The 15,959-nt window shown below is 40.5% G+C and overlaps 1 protein-coding gene across 6 annotated transcripts in view; it reads right to left on the reverse strand.

The window, feature by feature from the left end:
- The window catches only part of HECTD3 (HECT domain E3 ubiquitin protein ligase 3), a 125,416-nt gene that overhangs the window by 22,005 nt on the left and 87,452 nt on the right, over nt 1–15,959 (reverse strand). For all 6 annotated transcript variants that reach the window (XM_051624572.1, XM_051624569.1, XM_051624567.1 and 3 more), the window contains 4 exons: nt 9,381–9,508; nt 8,542–8,735; nt 4,364–4,441; nt 3,500–3,648 (listed from right to left, as the gene is read on the reverse strand). In XM_051624572.1, the coding sequence (XP_051480532.1) occupies nt 3,500–3,648; nt 4,364–4,441; nt 8,542–8,735; nt 9,381–9,508 (549 nt within the window). The remainder of the gene's footprint in view (nt 1–3,499; nt 3,649–4,363; nt 4,442–8,541; nt 8,736–9,380; nt 9,509–15,959) is intronic.

Genomic DNA, 15,959 nt, shown 5'->3' on the forward strand with positions numbered 1-15,959 from the left:
TAGTTTTTCTCCAACTATGTAACTCAGTGCAGTCATTTGTCACTGAGCTCTGGGGAGCCATCCAGAGGGAAACAAGAACCGTTTCCCCGCTGCCCTGTCACCTGGGCAGTCACCATCTCTCAGCACTTGTGCTGTTGTATAAATTACATCCCTCCCAGTTTGGTCAAGTATGTCCATCATTTGGCACATATGCAATCTTCACTGTTTTATTGTCTCACTGATGGAGGAATTAGCTACACAGTGGAAACACATTAAGGATGGAGTACCAATTATTTTGCCTGTGTTACCAAATTCTTTAATTCCCTGTAATCTCTTCTAAGGGGGGATTCATACCTACTCAAGTCTCTTCACAGGAGACATATATAACATAACAGAAGGCCTACAGGGAAAACAAAAAAACCCAGCTACTGGTCCTCCAGAGTACCAAACACACCAGCCATCACTCGAGAATGGATCATAATTTGCAAACAGTATGCAATGGCATTGTCCCAGAGAACCCCAGTTCCTTGATGCATTCAGCTGGGAAGGTCATCATCATCTAGGTCATAACCTCTGCTTCTCCAATAAGAAGCCAACCACAGCCTAACAATAGGAACCTAGTTTTGTTCTAAGCACCTTGTGGTGTTCCAATCTGCCCCTAAAAAATCTTGTTTATCCATTTCAGAAGCTGGTATTGAATGTGGTGAGGCTAGTCAAAACTTTTCTTCTGGTTTGGAGATGTAATTTGTGGATCTTGAAGCCACAGGAACTATGGCACAGGATCCTCAATTCACATTACAGGAAAATCATCAAGAGAGAAAACTTCTTCATGTGTTTTGTTTTTTTTTTTCCCTATAATGACATAGTGAACTGAAGCTGCCGATCACTTTTGCAACTGAGATGGAGGAAAAAAAAAGAAGGGTAAGATTCAATCCAGAGAAGCTAGAGGTGATGTAAGTGCTAAGGGAATTACCAAGGCAGTGCCATGTATAATCATACCTCTTGATAAATGAACTCAGAATACAGAGTTGTATTTGTATTTGGTTGCTCCCAGCCTCCTAACTTTCAGAAATTATTTACCTGATCTTTCTTTCTTTTCTGGCTTATGTAAACAGCTTTGTCTTTTCCATGGTATGTGCCCTACTGCAGTCTTCTCAGCTGATTGCTTCAGGTTGGAATTACAGCAATGAACACTGCTGGGACTGGCTGCCTGTTTCCACTCACATTTGACTAGGGCATTAATATAGTAGTCCATTAGTTTGGTGGAGCTGCTCGTGTCACCATTGAAATATATATTCTTTACATGAGAGTTTTTCTTCACTTCTCAGTACAATTCCTGAAGTTTCTAATATACAGCACCTTAGATGGTGGTAAATTTGGCTTACTTTTGCAACATATGCTATGCAACAAAAAATGAATTAGATCTGTTAAAGCACTTTGTTATGTTCATTTTGATCCATATCAGCCAATATATAATGACTTTCTGATTAAAGCCCAAGATATTTTCTAAAGTTGGTGATTAGATAAAGCCCAAGTTATTTTAGAGACACTTGGGAGAAGAGATGTTTGTAAAAAGAAGTTGTCCACTGTGGGCAGTTTAAAGCAAAACCACACATAATTTATCCACCTGTTGCAAATGGATCCATCAACACATGTAAGAATCATGAGCATTTTAACAAAAACCTATCAGATTTATTTAATGAAAAAAAGGTCAAAATACATAGAAATGCTTCACTCAGTTAAAAGCAAGACTTCTTTCAACAAAACTCAGCAGCTAGAATATTTCTGCATCTCACTACCTGTGTATGCATGACTTCATACCCCTCTAATCTTATTTACCAGGAGGCAAGAAGAAGTACTTTATCAGCTCAGGTCTGTACAGATCTACCCAATATGAATTGCAATATGCTTTGAAACAGAGCTTCACAGTATATAATCTTAATTCTGTCTGGAGAAGAATAATTACAAATTTGACTCCAGTGCATCAATGTGCAGTAACCATAGAGCAGCTAAAGAGGGTAAACCCCTGGGAGGACGAGGTTTTTCACTCAATGGAGGCTACATTGTTTGCACTGAAAGTGACTGGGGATGACATTGTTTTCCAGAAAATCACAAAAATGTTACCCCCAAAGTTAGTTTTTCCCTCTTTAGAAAATAATCTATCACCATCTTTATGATGCTTATGGAATGTTGTGGAATTATGAAGATAATGACTATGAGGTTGATTTAGGATTTAGAAGAGAATATTACTATATACCAGTGCAGACACACATATGCTGATTTGGGACTTGTCATAAAAATAGCACTACTTATACACTTAGCTGCATCTGTGATTTAAATGGTAGAGCTGCTCACCTCACATGCAAAACCATATCATTATGGCTGTGGCATCAATTCATTAATCAAAATGACAGAGGGTCTCATGATCAAAGGAGAGAGGTTCTGGTACTTCTTATGACAGCAGGGCTTGTGATACAGCCATACTGGATCCATTTGCAATTGAACTGGAAACCAGCTATTTTCTATACTCAACGGAATTCTGATTTATGATGTGCTTGAAATTACTGTGGATTTCTATTAAAGACTAACACTTGGCAGCAAGGTACCATACTTACCTGTAATTTACTTATGAAACAGTAGTATCCTCCATAGACCCCACATCCTTTGGGGTTTTTTGTTTTTCAGATATGCAACTTTCAGAGCCAACTTGGCATTTTTTAAGAGTTTGGCCTTTTTCCTGAGGCCCTAAGCAAACCTCAAGCCATGAAGGAGCAGGGAATTTATACAGGCCTGCACAGACTCAATCAGCAGTTTCCTTTCCACTGACATTCACAGGAAGCCAGCATGTATGGAAAGATGGGGGCATGCAGACATCAACAATTACAGATAGGCCACTTTTCCCACATTTGGAAATGAAAAGCTCAAGGCTACCTATTTACTTAAGGTCTTTAATGCATGGGAAACCTCTCCTAGCTGGCAGATTTTATTGTTGAAAAGTTTATTCTTTTATTCTATTACTCAGCACATGCAATGGTGAAGTAAAGCTGCGAGATGACAAAAAAGGGGCAAAGAAAACTCCATTTTAGGTGAAGCTGTAATGTTCAAAGGTGATAACATTTCTAGCTGGTAAGTGTACCACTTTAAAATATGCTTCATGCCTCAAATTTTTTAGGTATACTCATAGCCCCAGCCACTCAAATAAAGCTTGGAGGGATGACACACAAGCTCATACAGACTCATACATCCACTTAACTTACTTACTCATTCTACAGATGATATGATCTCTTTTAAAAATAAGAAATTTACATTCCAAGACTCAGCCCTCTCATTAGCTCATTTCACTTGTGCGTTTGTAGCCTGTTTATAGAGACTTATTTCTGATTTGGTGTTCAGAAACACACCCCCTGGTATCAACTGTTCTGGCTGAGGATTGCTTACAGGACAAAAATTACTGATTCAGAATCTATCCAGAAAAACAAACTGCAAATTTAGGGGACTAAGACACAGAAGGGTGACTTACCCTTCCTCAATTGTAACAGAATTCATGATGATGCAGTTTGTTATCTTAACTTTGTCTTTTATGGTACACATGCTGCCGATGATGGAGTGTTTAATGGATGTCTTCTCCCCCACTTGTGTGGATGACCCAATGATGCTGTCCAGTCCAACCTAGGCAAAAAAGAATACAAACTGGCAAAAGTCCCTGGAACTTTCTCATATGTGTTCTCTGTCCATGTGTTCCAAACAGCACATCTCGTGCACTCATCAACAAAGTGTATCCTGCTCTACCCTTAGGGATCCCTGGCAGAGCAAAGACCTAAAAATCTGGGGCCCATCCCATAGGCAGAGAGTTGCACAATATTCCCCAGGTCCACTAGCTCAATAAAACTACACTGGCTGGTCCTTCTCTCTAGGCCTTATGCAGTGAGGTAAGCACAGTAAGAATAGTGCTGCTGGTAGTCACTGGCTTCACTAGGTTGTGCCCAGTGAAACCTGTGAAAAGGAGGCTTGAAGCTGGTATTCAACCCAAGTGCTTTAGCAAGAAGCAGAGCTAAAATACTGACCTCTTCTGAGTTTGGTGCCCTTTGGGGGGCAAACTGCTCACCTACCATGAACTGTCATTAGGGAACAAGAGACTGCAGTGTCTGACCTGGGGGCAAGGGAGCATTTTTACCCAACTTTTTAAAAGACAGAAACTGAAAGGCAGGACCATGTGGGTGAGCCCATGAGGAGACTCTGGGCTGTATCACCTACATTGTAATTCCACACTTCAGAACTCAGCTGCACTTTCAGAAGTGGGACTGAACTTTAAGGAAGCAGTTCTTGAAACAAAGGGCATGCAGACTGTATTGAAGAAGCCAAGATGGGGAAAGGGAACACTTACCATGCCTCTGTCAGTAATCTGTGCAGACCCATGAACCAGTGGCTCTTCCAGACCCAGATTAAGCAATAGCTTGGGAACCTGGATGGAAAAACCCACATCACAGTTTAACATGACAGTGCTATACATGTATTTTACATAAACAGCTGAAATATGGCTTTGGTTTCCATTGTAGTTATGCACCTACTATAAACATTTTACTTACAGGAAAATGTAGGTTAAAATATATGTGTGATTAATCATCTCTCCCCTTTTGTAAAGGAGACAGGTACTCTTCCACTGCAGTTAACTCCATGCCTCCTCTGAAGGCTGTGGAGAAGCAGTGGGTCAGCAGCAGCAAGCAGGCTGGCTCCAGCAGAGCACAGTGACATCCTGTATACTATTACAGTGTCCATCATCTGCCACTTCAAATGCAGCTCAACATGGTTTACACCATTCAGCAATGCAAGACAGGGAAGCAAGTAATATCAAATCTAAATCAGTAAACTGGCATAAAAAGATGACTCTGTTCAGCCCACTCAATAAGGCAGCATGCTGAGGAGACAGGCAACATAAAAGTGTGTTTCAGATGTTTAAGGAGAAAGAAACTTAAGTTGATCAAGTGGCTGTTCCAGATGGTAGAAAGCTGCAGAAGAAAAGGTTCTTGACAGAGAAGGCAAGTGTTAGATAAGCAGACAAAGCAGTGATGGTAATAGAGAGAGACATGGTCTGTGAGGCAGCCAAGTATGAATCCATGGAGAGTAATTCTGAGCCTACTCCTGGAAAGAAAAGGAAGTGTTGTGGGAGGCTGGGATACCCCTCCATCACTCCTCCTTTTCTAGGTGAAATAGCAGACTTGAGCATCTCCTGGCATCAGGCTTGGGTCCAAGGTCACACACCAAGGAAGAGGCAATGACAGCACAGATGGGGATCTCAGAGGAGGTGGGAGTCTTGCACAGACACGTTGCTGCACAGGGTGACTTGCAGCAGTGATGCAATGTACGATGCATCCTGGTAGGACAGAGACACCAGTCAAAGAAACACGAGAGATACAGAAGGTGGCAAAGCGATGCCTGAGCTGAGGCCTGTGCCGTGGCAAACTGTGTGCCTGGTGAGAGGCAGCGTGTGCCTCTCAGTGGGGCTGTTTGGCCCCAGGATGTGTGCACTGATTGTCCATCTGGGAGGCCAACTGGTGTCTCAGCACAGTGATGGTATAACTGGGTTTGCCTGAGGGGAGGATGTGACACTCATTAAGTCTTGCTTTTCTCTACCCAGGTACCTATTTTTACAAAATTCCTAGGAAGGTTTATCTTTGAGATCTCTACTGCTCTGTTAAATTTGGCTGAGAGTTGCCAGCTATTTCCAAAGCTGCTGTGAAGGAGCTGCCGTAGGAGCACAACTGTGTAAAACAACTTCCTTAGAAAGCTGGGATAACAAGAGCTGATGACTGGGGAGTAAACCTCAAGAAGCAGATCCCAGAGATCTGAAGAAGTTGGGAACAGATCAGAAAAAAATATCTCAGGATCTCAAATGAGATGATACTTGCAGCAAATTGTTTGGATATTCATAATATGACCAGCCAGTTTCCCTTCCAGCATGCAAGGATGGGTAACTAGTGCTGTTTTTCATATGGTAAGAATTTTCACAGTTGATGCTTCACTCAGATGAGTGAGATGAGCTTGTGTGAGCTCACACCTCTGAACTATCATTTCAGGCTCCCCGTTGTCCCCAGTAGACATTTCCACATCTGTAGCTCTTTGCATCTTGAAGATGGTCCTTCCCACTAGACTTGTGTTTTCTTTGTTTCTTAAAAAGGAAGAATAGGTTAGATCCTTCAGGCCAAGGTGCAGGCAGTACAGAAGACCACCAGCTTACCAGAGCACCACAAACTAGGCCGATCCACCTGGATGATGCTGGCTTGCTGAAGGGATGTTATCCTCACCTGACACATAGCTGGGCAGCCACAGCAGATAGATCCAAGAGAGAAACACACACCAAAGCATACCTACAGCATCGGTTGGAAAGATTCCTACTATCTTGCTCTGTGGGAAAGGAAAGAAATGAGGAAAGCACTTGCCCTCCTCAGAGGAAAGGTGCTGTGATGAAGTAAATAAAGCATTTTACTGGCCAGAGCAAAACCCTTATTAGAATCAGTCAGTGGTAGTGTAGCCTGAGGGGTGACCCAAGAAAGCTACCAGCTCAAGCATTTTGCTCTGAAAAGGAAGGTTAGATAGGGGGCAGGAGTCAGAGGGAGTGCCTGGGTCAAGGGAAGGTTTAAGACGTGTTTGGATTTAATTCATCTTACAAAGAAACTATTTCCTGCTATTGAAGATAACTCCCTCCTGAACCCACCTGCCCACACACAGGCTGCAGGCATCCAGAAACCCAGCTGGAAGTGAAATGATGTGAGTAAAGTGTTTCCTCACCAGAAGGGCAATGGGTTAGGATGCCAATTCTTCCCATGGCTACTGGACTGGACTGCTACTGCTCCATCAGTCTGTCCTCTTGGACAGCAGAGTTATAGGTGCTGGCTTTGCAGCCACAGAATCAGAACTTGGTCTGCAAAGACCAAATTGAGAGCAAACAAGACACCAAAAACCTTCCTTAGAGACCAACAAACAGGTTAAAAAAAGCAGATAAAAATAAATGTGTATCTTTTATGAGGATTAGCAAAAGAAACAAAATGCAGTGGCACTGAAAAAAGGATCTCTTTTCTCACAACCCCTCATTAAGCTTCATTTTATGTTTTACCTCCACATAGTTTCCTTAGAAATTTTACTATTCTGGAAAAGTTTAAAATTCAAAGAAAATCCTTTCCAACGCTGAAGGCCCCAGTGTGATTTCAAAACACTAATTCTATGTACCACCCAGGAGCAAACACATTTCCTGAACTGACCAAAATATAGAATATTTAGGTTAAAAAAAAAACAACAGAAAAAAAACACAACCCAAAAAAACAACCCAAAAAAGCCCATATGGAGTCTGACTGGCTCAACTCAATAACTTTTTACTGAAGTGGCTGCTGCCAAATGTACACGCACACTTCCCCTAGCAAGCAGTGTTCTCCTTTAACCCTTTGGGCACACTTGTTCCTGATATTCTCGGGGGAAATTTTCCCTGACAGCAGTACTGCCTCCCACCTCTCTTCCTCATGTCCCTAACTCCAAAATAAATCACTTTATTGCTGTGCTCCTCTACAAGCATCAAGGAGAAAGAGCTGCAGTGTGTGAACTTACTCCGCCAAGCTGCAATTTTAATTTGCATAAATTGATCCATTCATTTCAGTAAAAAGAAATCAACTCAATCCAAGGGCAAAGGCAAAGCAGTGACCACTTCCAGGATTCCCAATACAATTTCATCCTTCTTCCAGCCCCACTTCTAGAAATCTTGAGTCTTTCCCCACTGTACTGTCTATCAGTCTTTCAGAACTAGAGGAAATTATCCACTCCTGACAGCACAAAGTTCATCACTAGCAGCAACATGATAACTTGTACATTTGTACCAGCCAGTGTAGTAAAAAACACCCCCAAATCCAAAACATATCAAAAGCTTTTAATCATCAGCTCATTATCTAGTACAGGTATTATCTGATCTTCCCCTGTGATCTTTTATTTTATGAATTCTCAGTAGTATGAAACTGAAAGCTTCAACAGATCAACACTTCACCTCTGTGTTAACCTGGAGAGCCACTGCAGTGAAACCTGTTAATAAAATGATTTTTTCATCATGGAAAGCATTAAGCAATTTGAATACATGGTTAGCTTAAGTCTTCCTGCAAATAATTAATAACCTTTGTCATCATCACTTAGATAAACAACTGTTAGGAAGAGTCCAGTCAGAACTGATCTTGCCTTTAGGGCATGGAGGACGTTGATTAGGTGAGCTATCAAAGCTACTTCCCCACCTTATTTTCCATACTTCTTGGCTCTTTGGCTGCAGGCCTTGCCACCCTCAAAAACCAAGAGTGTGTGGGGTGGGGTTTTTCTTAGCTAAATCAAAGCTACAGAGTAAATTAGTGACAGAACTGTTTCCTGACCTCATGTCCCTATCCAGCAACCGGTAGCGTGATATGCCTAGATAACGTGGCACTAGTTCAATTCCCACACCCTCCTCAGCTGCATCACAGGGAGCCACTCCTGGAGGTGAAAATGTCCCATAAAATGCTCCTGTATTCCCATGTGGCCGTTCCGTATTTTCCTCACCTGTCTGTTAGCTTCAATGTACAACCCAAGAGTATTCACTCGGAAGCACAGTCCCTCTTTCATTATGTGGACGTAGCAGCGCACTTTTCCTTCATGGAGAGTTTCATTCATATCTCCTCTGTGATCATTCCAACAAGAGTTATCTGGAGCAGGTTTCAGCAAGCTATTATCTTCCTTTATGAAACTATAAATGTCTGGAGAACACACACATGCATGAAGTTAGACAGGATTTAATGAAATACTTTCTGAAGCGGAATACCATTAAAATACTGTTGGTGGAGGGAAATCTTTGCCGCACACCATCTGAATGGCTACACACTTAGCAACCATTAACAGATTTTATCACGTGTAGTGAGTAAGTGATTATTTTTATTCTGCAGTTGGGAATCCAGGGAGCAGGACAATGTTTTGCCCAAGGTCATACAAGGGGACAGTGAAAATGCTAAAAATAAATTCCAAGATCTGACATCTTGTCCAGTTCCCTGTGCAGGGTGGTTAAGGCTTAGTCTGTTGCCCTATGCAATTTTAGGAACTCCCTCCTAAAACTGCATTTTCAAAAGTGCATTTACCTGTACTGTGTTCCAGAAGAAAAAATGCAGAGCATCCAGCTGATTCGCTTCTGATTTACACCAAAACAAGGGAGGACAAAAATATTTATAGAATGCACCACACTGTTTGAAAAAGATATCTGCTAGAATCTTTGCTATCATGACTTCTAAGAAAAAAACCCCTAAATCCCCAAACTAGTGTTTCAGGCTAATTCTGTAGTTTACCTAAATAATTCAGCTGTAGCATATAGTCTTTAAAACCTTTAAAAAATCTTTGATACTTGTACTGACCTACAGATGCTTGCTCTTTTTTCTTTTGGTCCTCTTTGTTGTCTAGTCCTTGCTGCAGTGATGTAGGAGAAGAGAACTGTTTCCTAACCAGATGAGGGATCAGTTCACTCCGGAGAGATGTGATTGTTCTGGGGAAGGAGACACACATACAGTGAAGCCCATTAATACTAAAACTTACATGTCTGCCTTTTTTTTGCATAACACTGTCAGACACTTTGCAAATTTTTCATGAGGAAGAACTAAAATGCCAAGGCATCTGGTGCTAAGACAATGTCCACTAGTCGTGTACTTCCTTAGTGCATTAAAATATAAAGAATATTAAAAATAAGGGAAAAAACTTCATCTTTGGAATGAATTCCTCTATTTTTAACAGAGATGCCTATAATTTAATATGGCATCACCCTGCAATTCATGCTTGTGTGCAGATGGAATGCAGAAAGTACCACCATTGTAATGTCAACAACTGAAATCCTCTTTATGTGGCTTTAAACATGGCATCAATTGACAAGAGAGAATAAAGTGCCTAAAGGGGAAAAACCAAAGTAGCTCCTTTTCCTTGTGATAAAAATATGGAAATACTAAAAAAAAAAAGAAATATCAGGTCCTTAAGTGAAAATGTTTCTGAAACATAATGCCCTCCTGCTCACACGAAACATCAAGGGCATTTTAAAGACTCAGTCATTTAACCAAGGAAAACCAGCACAATTTAACAAGTTTGGGTCCCACGCTCTTTACGTGCCCTGATCTAAAACACATCAGGAAGCTTCCACAGGCTTCAGCTGGTAATACACCCATCTTCCCAGATTTCAACTTTTATTTTTTTACAACCCAATAGTAGGAGGCAGAGAAATCACATGAAGGGTCTGTGATAAAGCAAGGACTTAACCCAAGCCACCTATGGCTTAAACAAGGACCCTAATCACTAGATTATCTTTCCTCTTGAATTGATGTATACATTACAAAGAATCAAGAAAAGCCCTCCCCAATAAGTCAAGCATCAATGTAGAAAGTCTACTGTACAATGGGATTATAACCCTGGTAATTTAATTTTGACTATTAGAAGATAATTTTATTTTTCAATAAAGTATTTGGAAAAAACCCCAAAATCAATAGTTTTTACAGTTGGAGTGCATGAAATGCAGTCTTAAAAGAGCTTTATTGTTGTTGTTTCATCATTTTAACAATCTGCATTTAGTTACTGAGTTGTGGATTATTTAAAGCAGTGCTTGGGAAAACCATGCGGGAAGTGAACTCAAACTTGGCATGTAGAAAAGGAAGTGCTAAACTTCAGAGGGAGGACTGGGTAAACTAGCATGGGGAGCTTGGCTAGAGGAATGCAACAAATGATAACTTGCAAAGAAAGAGGAGTTATTTACAATGGAAGACAGCAAAACTAGGAACTACAGGCTAAATTAGAAAAGGAAAGTACTAGAATGAGTATCCTGAAAGTGATTTTGGTTGGCAAAATCTTTAGCAAAGGCATGTCTTAAACAGTTCAAACTCTAAGAAATAGGCAGCTTGTAACCTGCCCAGGCTCCTCTTCAGGTCAGTGATAGTGAAACAGACCTAAGGACCAAAATAATCTTTCCCGTCTCTAACTCTGATGCAAAGATTCAGATGTGACTGTTGGTTCAGCCCTATGAACAAATACACTGTTTTCCTTCTTCTTAACAAACTTTTCCTTCAGTCCTAAACTGCAGGTTGTGTCACATCCTGCATCCTGCAGCAGGATGATCTAACCCATCCCAGATCCGGAATTGTGCTTTCTTCTTCTTTTTTTTTATTACAGACAAGTAAAAGCTCTAGCCTTCAGTCTCTCCTCCTTCTTGAAAACAAGATTACCATCACCTCAGCTAGCTGTGTTGCAGGAACTAATGAAGCAAAAAACCACTTCATTCTTTAATCACCAACTCTCTCCCTGCTAACCAGTTACAGGCGCGCTCTGCCACGGCCGCCCTGGCCCTGTGCTCTGACACACGTGTGGCTCTGCAGATGGGCAGTTTACAGGCTTACAATGTTTGCCTGCAGCTGTGCCATTCAGCAGTGATTTCCTGCTTGGGTTTTATACTCCATCCAAAACCGACAATCCTGTGTTTCCCTCAGAGGCTGGCCATGGCATTTATAAGATATATTACCTATAAAATATCCAAGTATTTGGCAGTCTTAAACAGTCTGATGCAGAGGACAACACAACATGGTAGGAAATGAAAGCAGTGGAAAGGGGGAAGGACAAAATTTTGCCTGGTTTTTGATGGGTTTACTCTTTCTTGGCCATACTCCTGAAGCTTCCCTGCAATTCTCTGAAGTGCTAGCCACATTCCTTTGGCAAAGGTGGAGTAAATCTCCAGGTCATCCATAAGATGTGGCTCAGAAACACACCCTTCTTACTGGAAAAACAGGAAAATTTGCTTGTGCTTGCTGTTTAAGCAGAATTTATATGTGACATTAAAGGAATTTGCCTTTGGAATTTATTAAAAAATACATAGTAAGGCACTCAATGACAACAAAGTTTGGGAACTTTTTGTGACAGATCTTGCAAATGTGGATATACAGAATCACAGAATCTTAGGTGTTGGAAGGGAGCTCAAAAGATCATCTAGTCCAACCCCCCTGCCAGAGCAGGAACACCCAGAGCACATCACACAGGAACATGTCCAGGTGGGTTTTGAATGTCTCCAGTGAAGGAGACTCCACAACCTCTCTGGCAGCCTGTTCCAGTGCTCTGTCATACAAAGTGATAGCATGAGAATATTATCTGACTGGAAACCAAACACCTGTCTGGGACTAGCAAAGGAATTTAAATCAAAAGACGGGTAGGACTGAAGACCTTTCATCAAGGGAGAAAAAAAATTAGCCAGAGTTTGGAAGAACCAACCAGCCTGTAAACGAGATTCAGGAGAAAACAAAGCAAAAAGGTTTCTGGTCTAGTGTTTTAAAAATTCTTACAATCAAATCCTAAACTACATGTGTCTCTATTAAGAAGAAGTCCAAGACTGTATATGGTGAAGAAAATAGTCTTTTTTATTCTCATAAGGTTTTAATACTTGGCATCAACCTGGGGCTTCTATGCTTGTAATTTTCTTTAGCACCAAGAAGTAAGAATGAAATACCCACTGAAATGAACATAAGGAAAAAATCTACCATGATCAGGAGAAAGAAAGTGGGAAGGTGGGCAGAAGGAGAGGAGGGCACACAAAATTCTGGCAGAAATCCAGTTCTAGGCCAAATCAGAGTAACCATGCTCTGACACCTCACAGGAAAATCCATACAGGAGAGAGGATAAAAATGAACCTGCTTTTAAAAAAACATGCACCAAAATAAACCTACTTTCATAAATTCCAGCTCAAGTGATGAGCCTTTTTTCTGATCTCTCATTCCCCAAAATCTGATTTTTTAATCTGTTTTCAACTCAACATAAATTAGTAGGCTTTCAATTAAACAGTCAAAGATTAAGAGTGCCATTAAATTACTGCTTGTAAAAGAAGGGGGGACTAATCCCTGGTGCAACTTATGGGCCTTCAGTCCCATAAGAACAACAGGAGATGGCAGCAATTTTGTAAGGGTTTGATCCTGATCATATTTTTAAGCACAGAGAAATCAGAATATCTGGGATGGAATTCCCTTTTCACACAGCAGGTCACAACAAACTGGGATACTGGCAACAGTGCATATGCAGGGGAAATGAAGACAACAGGGCAGTTGAAATTCATGGCGCATATGCAAGAAACAACTGGGAATTCAAGAGAAAATTCTTAAAAACAAAAGGAATCTCTGGAAAAGTCTGCAGTAAACGTACCTAATAAGCCAAAGCACACATCAGTCATTTGCAGTCAGCTCTGCAGACTACAGACTCAGACTGAGGCATTATAAACCTAGGATATTCAGGGTTAATTTTATTTAAAACCTAAAATGTTGATTGAGGTACAAAAATGGATACTTCATCAAAGAACCGTAATTTTACCAAGGACTATCACCACAAGAGAGAGAAATCAGTACCATGCCTCTAGAAACCCTTTATCCCTGGACCCTGAGCCCTGCAACATCTTCCTAGTGTTCCTGGGATTTTTGCATGACGGCAAAGGCACAGGTAAGGCTTGTGTTTAACTAAAAATTTTTGCTTGCAAAGAACATTAGGTGAAAATACTCTAGGTCTTTAAGTTTCTTATTTAAACACAGCTATGCAGTTTTGAGTGAGTTTTAATCACAAATGATATTAGAATGGTCTGTGATAGGGCAGAATTTGCTTTGTATCTATGTATATTTTATTGCATTATTTTCCATCCCATTCCACACATTACAACCCACAGAGTGCCAACTTTTACATGTTGCTGAAATGCAACTGCCTCTGGGATGAAGGGAAGCTTATTGAAACTTTACTAAGAAACTAAGAACAATGGAGCCTATTGAAACACAAGAAGAATTTTAAGGAAAAAACCCAAATGTTGACCACCTGAAGTAAAAAAAAAAAAAGAATGTATTTCACAATTGTGCTTCAACAGGCTGTGATTTCTGTTCTTAAACATATGTACTGCTGGAGACTCTGTCTTGCACATGACACAGAAAATAATGGCTGTGACCCATGCTAGTAAAGAAAAAATGTCATCAAATATTTTATAATAATAGAAGAGTCTATTTACGTCTAAGTTTAGGTGACACTGGAAAAGTCTGGGTACCAGGAGGTGCTGTTTGGCCTGACCCACAGCAGGAATGGGAGCATCCACAGCTGTTACTTCCTGCAGCCAGTTCTCTCTAGCTTCAGACACCCTGAGCATGACTGTCACTTCCATTTACTGGCTGTCATTCATTTTCATTTTCCATGTTTAATGTTAAACACCATAAAACGGTATTAATGAGTATTAGCATTTTAATATTCTCCCTGATTGATTAATCTGCGACGAAGCATGAAATCTGCCATTGCTGTCAGCACCCACCTGTGAAATCTGCTGTTACTCTCCATGGGCTAGTTGCAGGGGGTCTCCCTTGTTAACATAATTAGCACAATCAGCTACATCTACAGGTGCAGATAAGTATTTGTGATTCTCCACTACAAACAAGCAGATTATTAGCCCTTTTATACCTACGTTTGCCTTTTTATTTTTATTTTTTTTAAACAGTCTAATGTTAGCTCTTGTACAACTATGCAAGCACACAGTGGGTTGGGTTCTGATCTTAGCTCCATGGCCTTCAACAGAGATTCTTCAGATCACATCAAAAGGAGAACATGAGGCTGTATTTCATACTGGTGCTCATAATTAATGTTAGAAATGTACACATAAATACAACTAAACAAATCCTAAGGCACTTAAAGTTTTCGCCAAAAAGAAGTTACATGTTTATGCAGAACAATAAAGATGTAAGAAACAGGGAGGGAGAAAGAAAAAAAAAAAGGGTGTGTTGGAAGAAAGAGAAAAGTTAATTCTGAACCCTGTAGGTACATAGTTCATGGTTCTCATCACTTAAAGGATAAAGCCAAATAACATTTAAAAATTCCATGTAAGCTGGGAGCTCTCTCTTGTTGAATCTCAACGTTATTTTCTCCTGATCCTTTGATGGAGATTAAAAATTTCCATGTGAATACAAAAAAGAAACAACAGTTACTCTGAGATTTTTTTCCCCCCAAGCATTTAATGCTCCAAACTAGAGCAGCCAGCCACCATTCCCATCTCCTCCCCCATCCTTAAAGAAAAAAAAAGTCAACTCACTTTGAAGAAAAGACAAAACAGGGTCAGGACAAGGGGGATTAGGGAAACGATATTTATATCATGGGCCAAATTAAAATGTCAATGCAAGAGGCAGGCAAATAGCCCTTGCCACGTATATACACCAGGCATGTTTCCTCAAGGAAACAGGAAAGAGATTTTAAAAGAGTTAATGCAGTCCTGAGTTAATACCACCTGCCTCAGACTCCACACCACTTAAAAGACAGTGTTTGGGTCCATTTCCCACAATGAGGTTTTAACAAGCACAATGGAAAAAGCAATTACAGGCCTTTTCCCCTTCTTCTCACCGATTCACTGCTAAACATGCTGGAATTTCTGAGACATGCTAAGAATGTGGAGAAAGCAGACAAGGACTACACACAAAAGGAAAAAGTATCGAATGATAAATTTATAAGGTGTGCCCCATCCCTGCAGAAGGCTGATTTTGCCCTTTTATCTTGCAACAATATTTTTGCCTTTGTCTGGTGTACCCAAGGCTAATTATAATAAAGGAAAACTCCAAAGTAGCCAGGCAAGCCAGAAGAACTACCATGCAATTACTTGTGCCTAATTCAATAACCTGCAACACCAATCTTAGCATCGAACATGTTATTTCTCACTACATTCTATTTGTCTTGTTCTTCTCTCAAAATTACTGTCACAAAAAGAGCAAAAATATTTCTTACCCCCCAATTTCATATTAATTACTTATTTGTCAGTGTCTCTTATTATTTTTGGAGCTAAAAGCCTATGGAGAAGGCAAGGAAACTTTGAGAAATGTCCTACTAAAAGGTAATTCCACATGACTGCGTTTGTGCTTCATTTGTCTTTCCACACTATTTTCTAACCACAACCTTCAAGTCTGACAGCCACCTACTCC

This window comes from Apus apus, chromosome 7 (genome assembly GCF_020740795.1).
Source record: "Apus apus isolate bApuApu2 chromosome 7, bApuApu2.pri.cur, whole genome shotgun sequence".
Lineage (NCBI taxonomy): Eukaryota > Metazoa > Chordata > Aves > Apodiformes > Apodidae > Apus > Apus apus.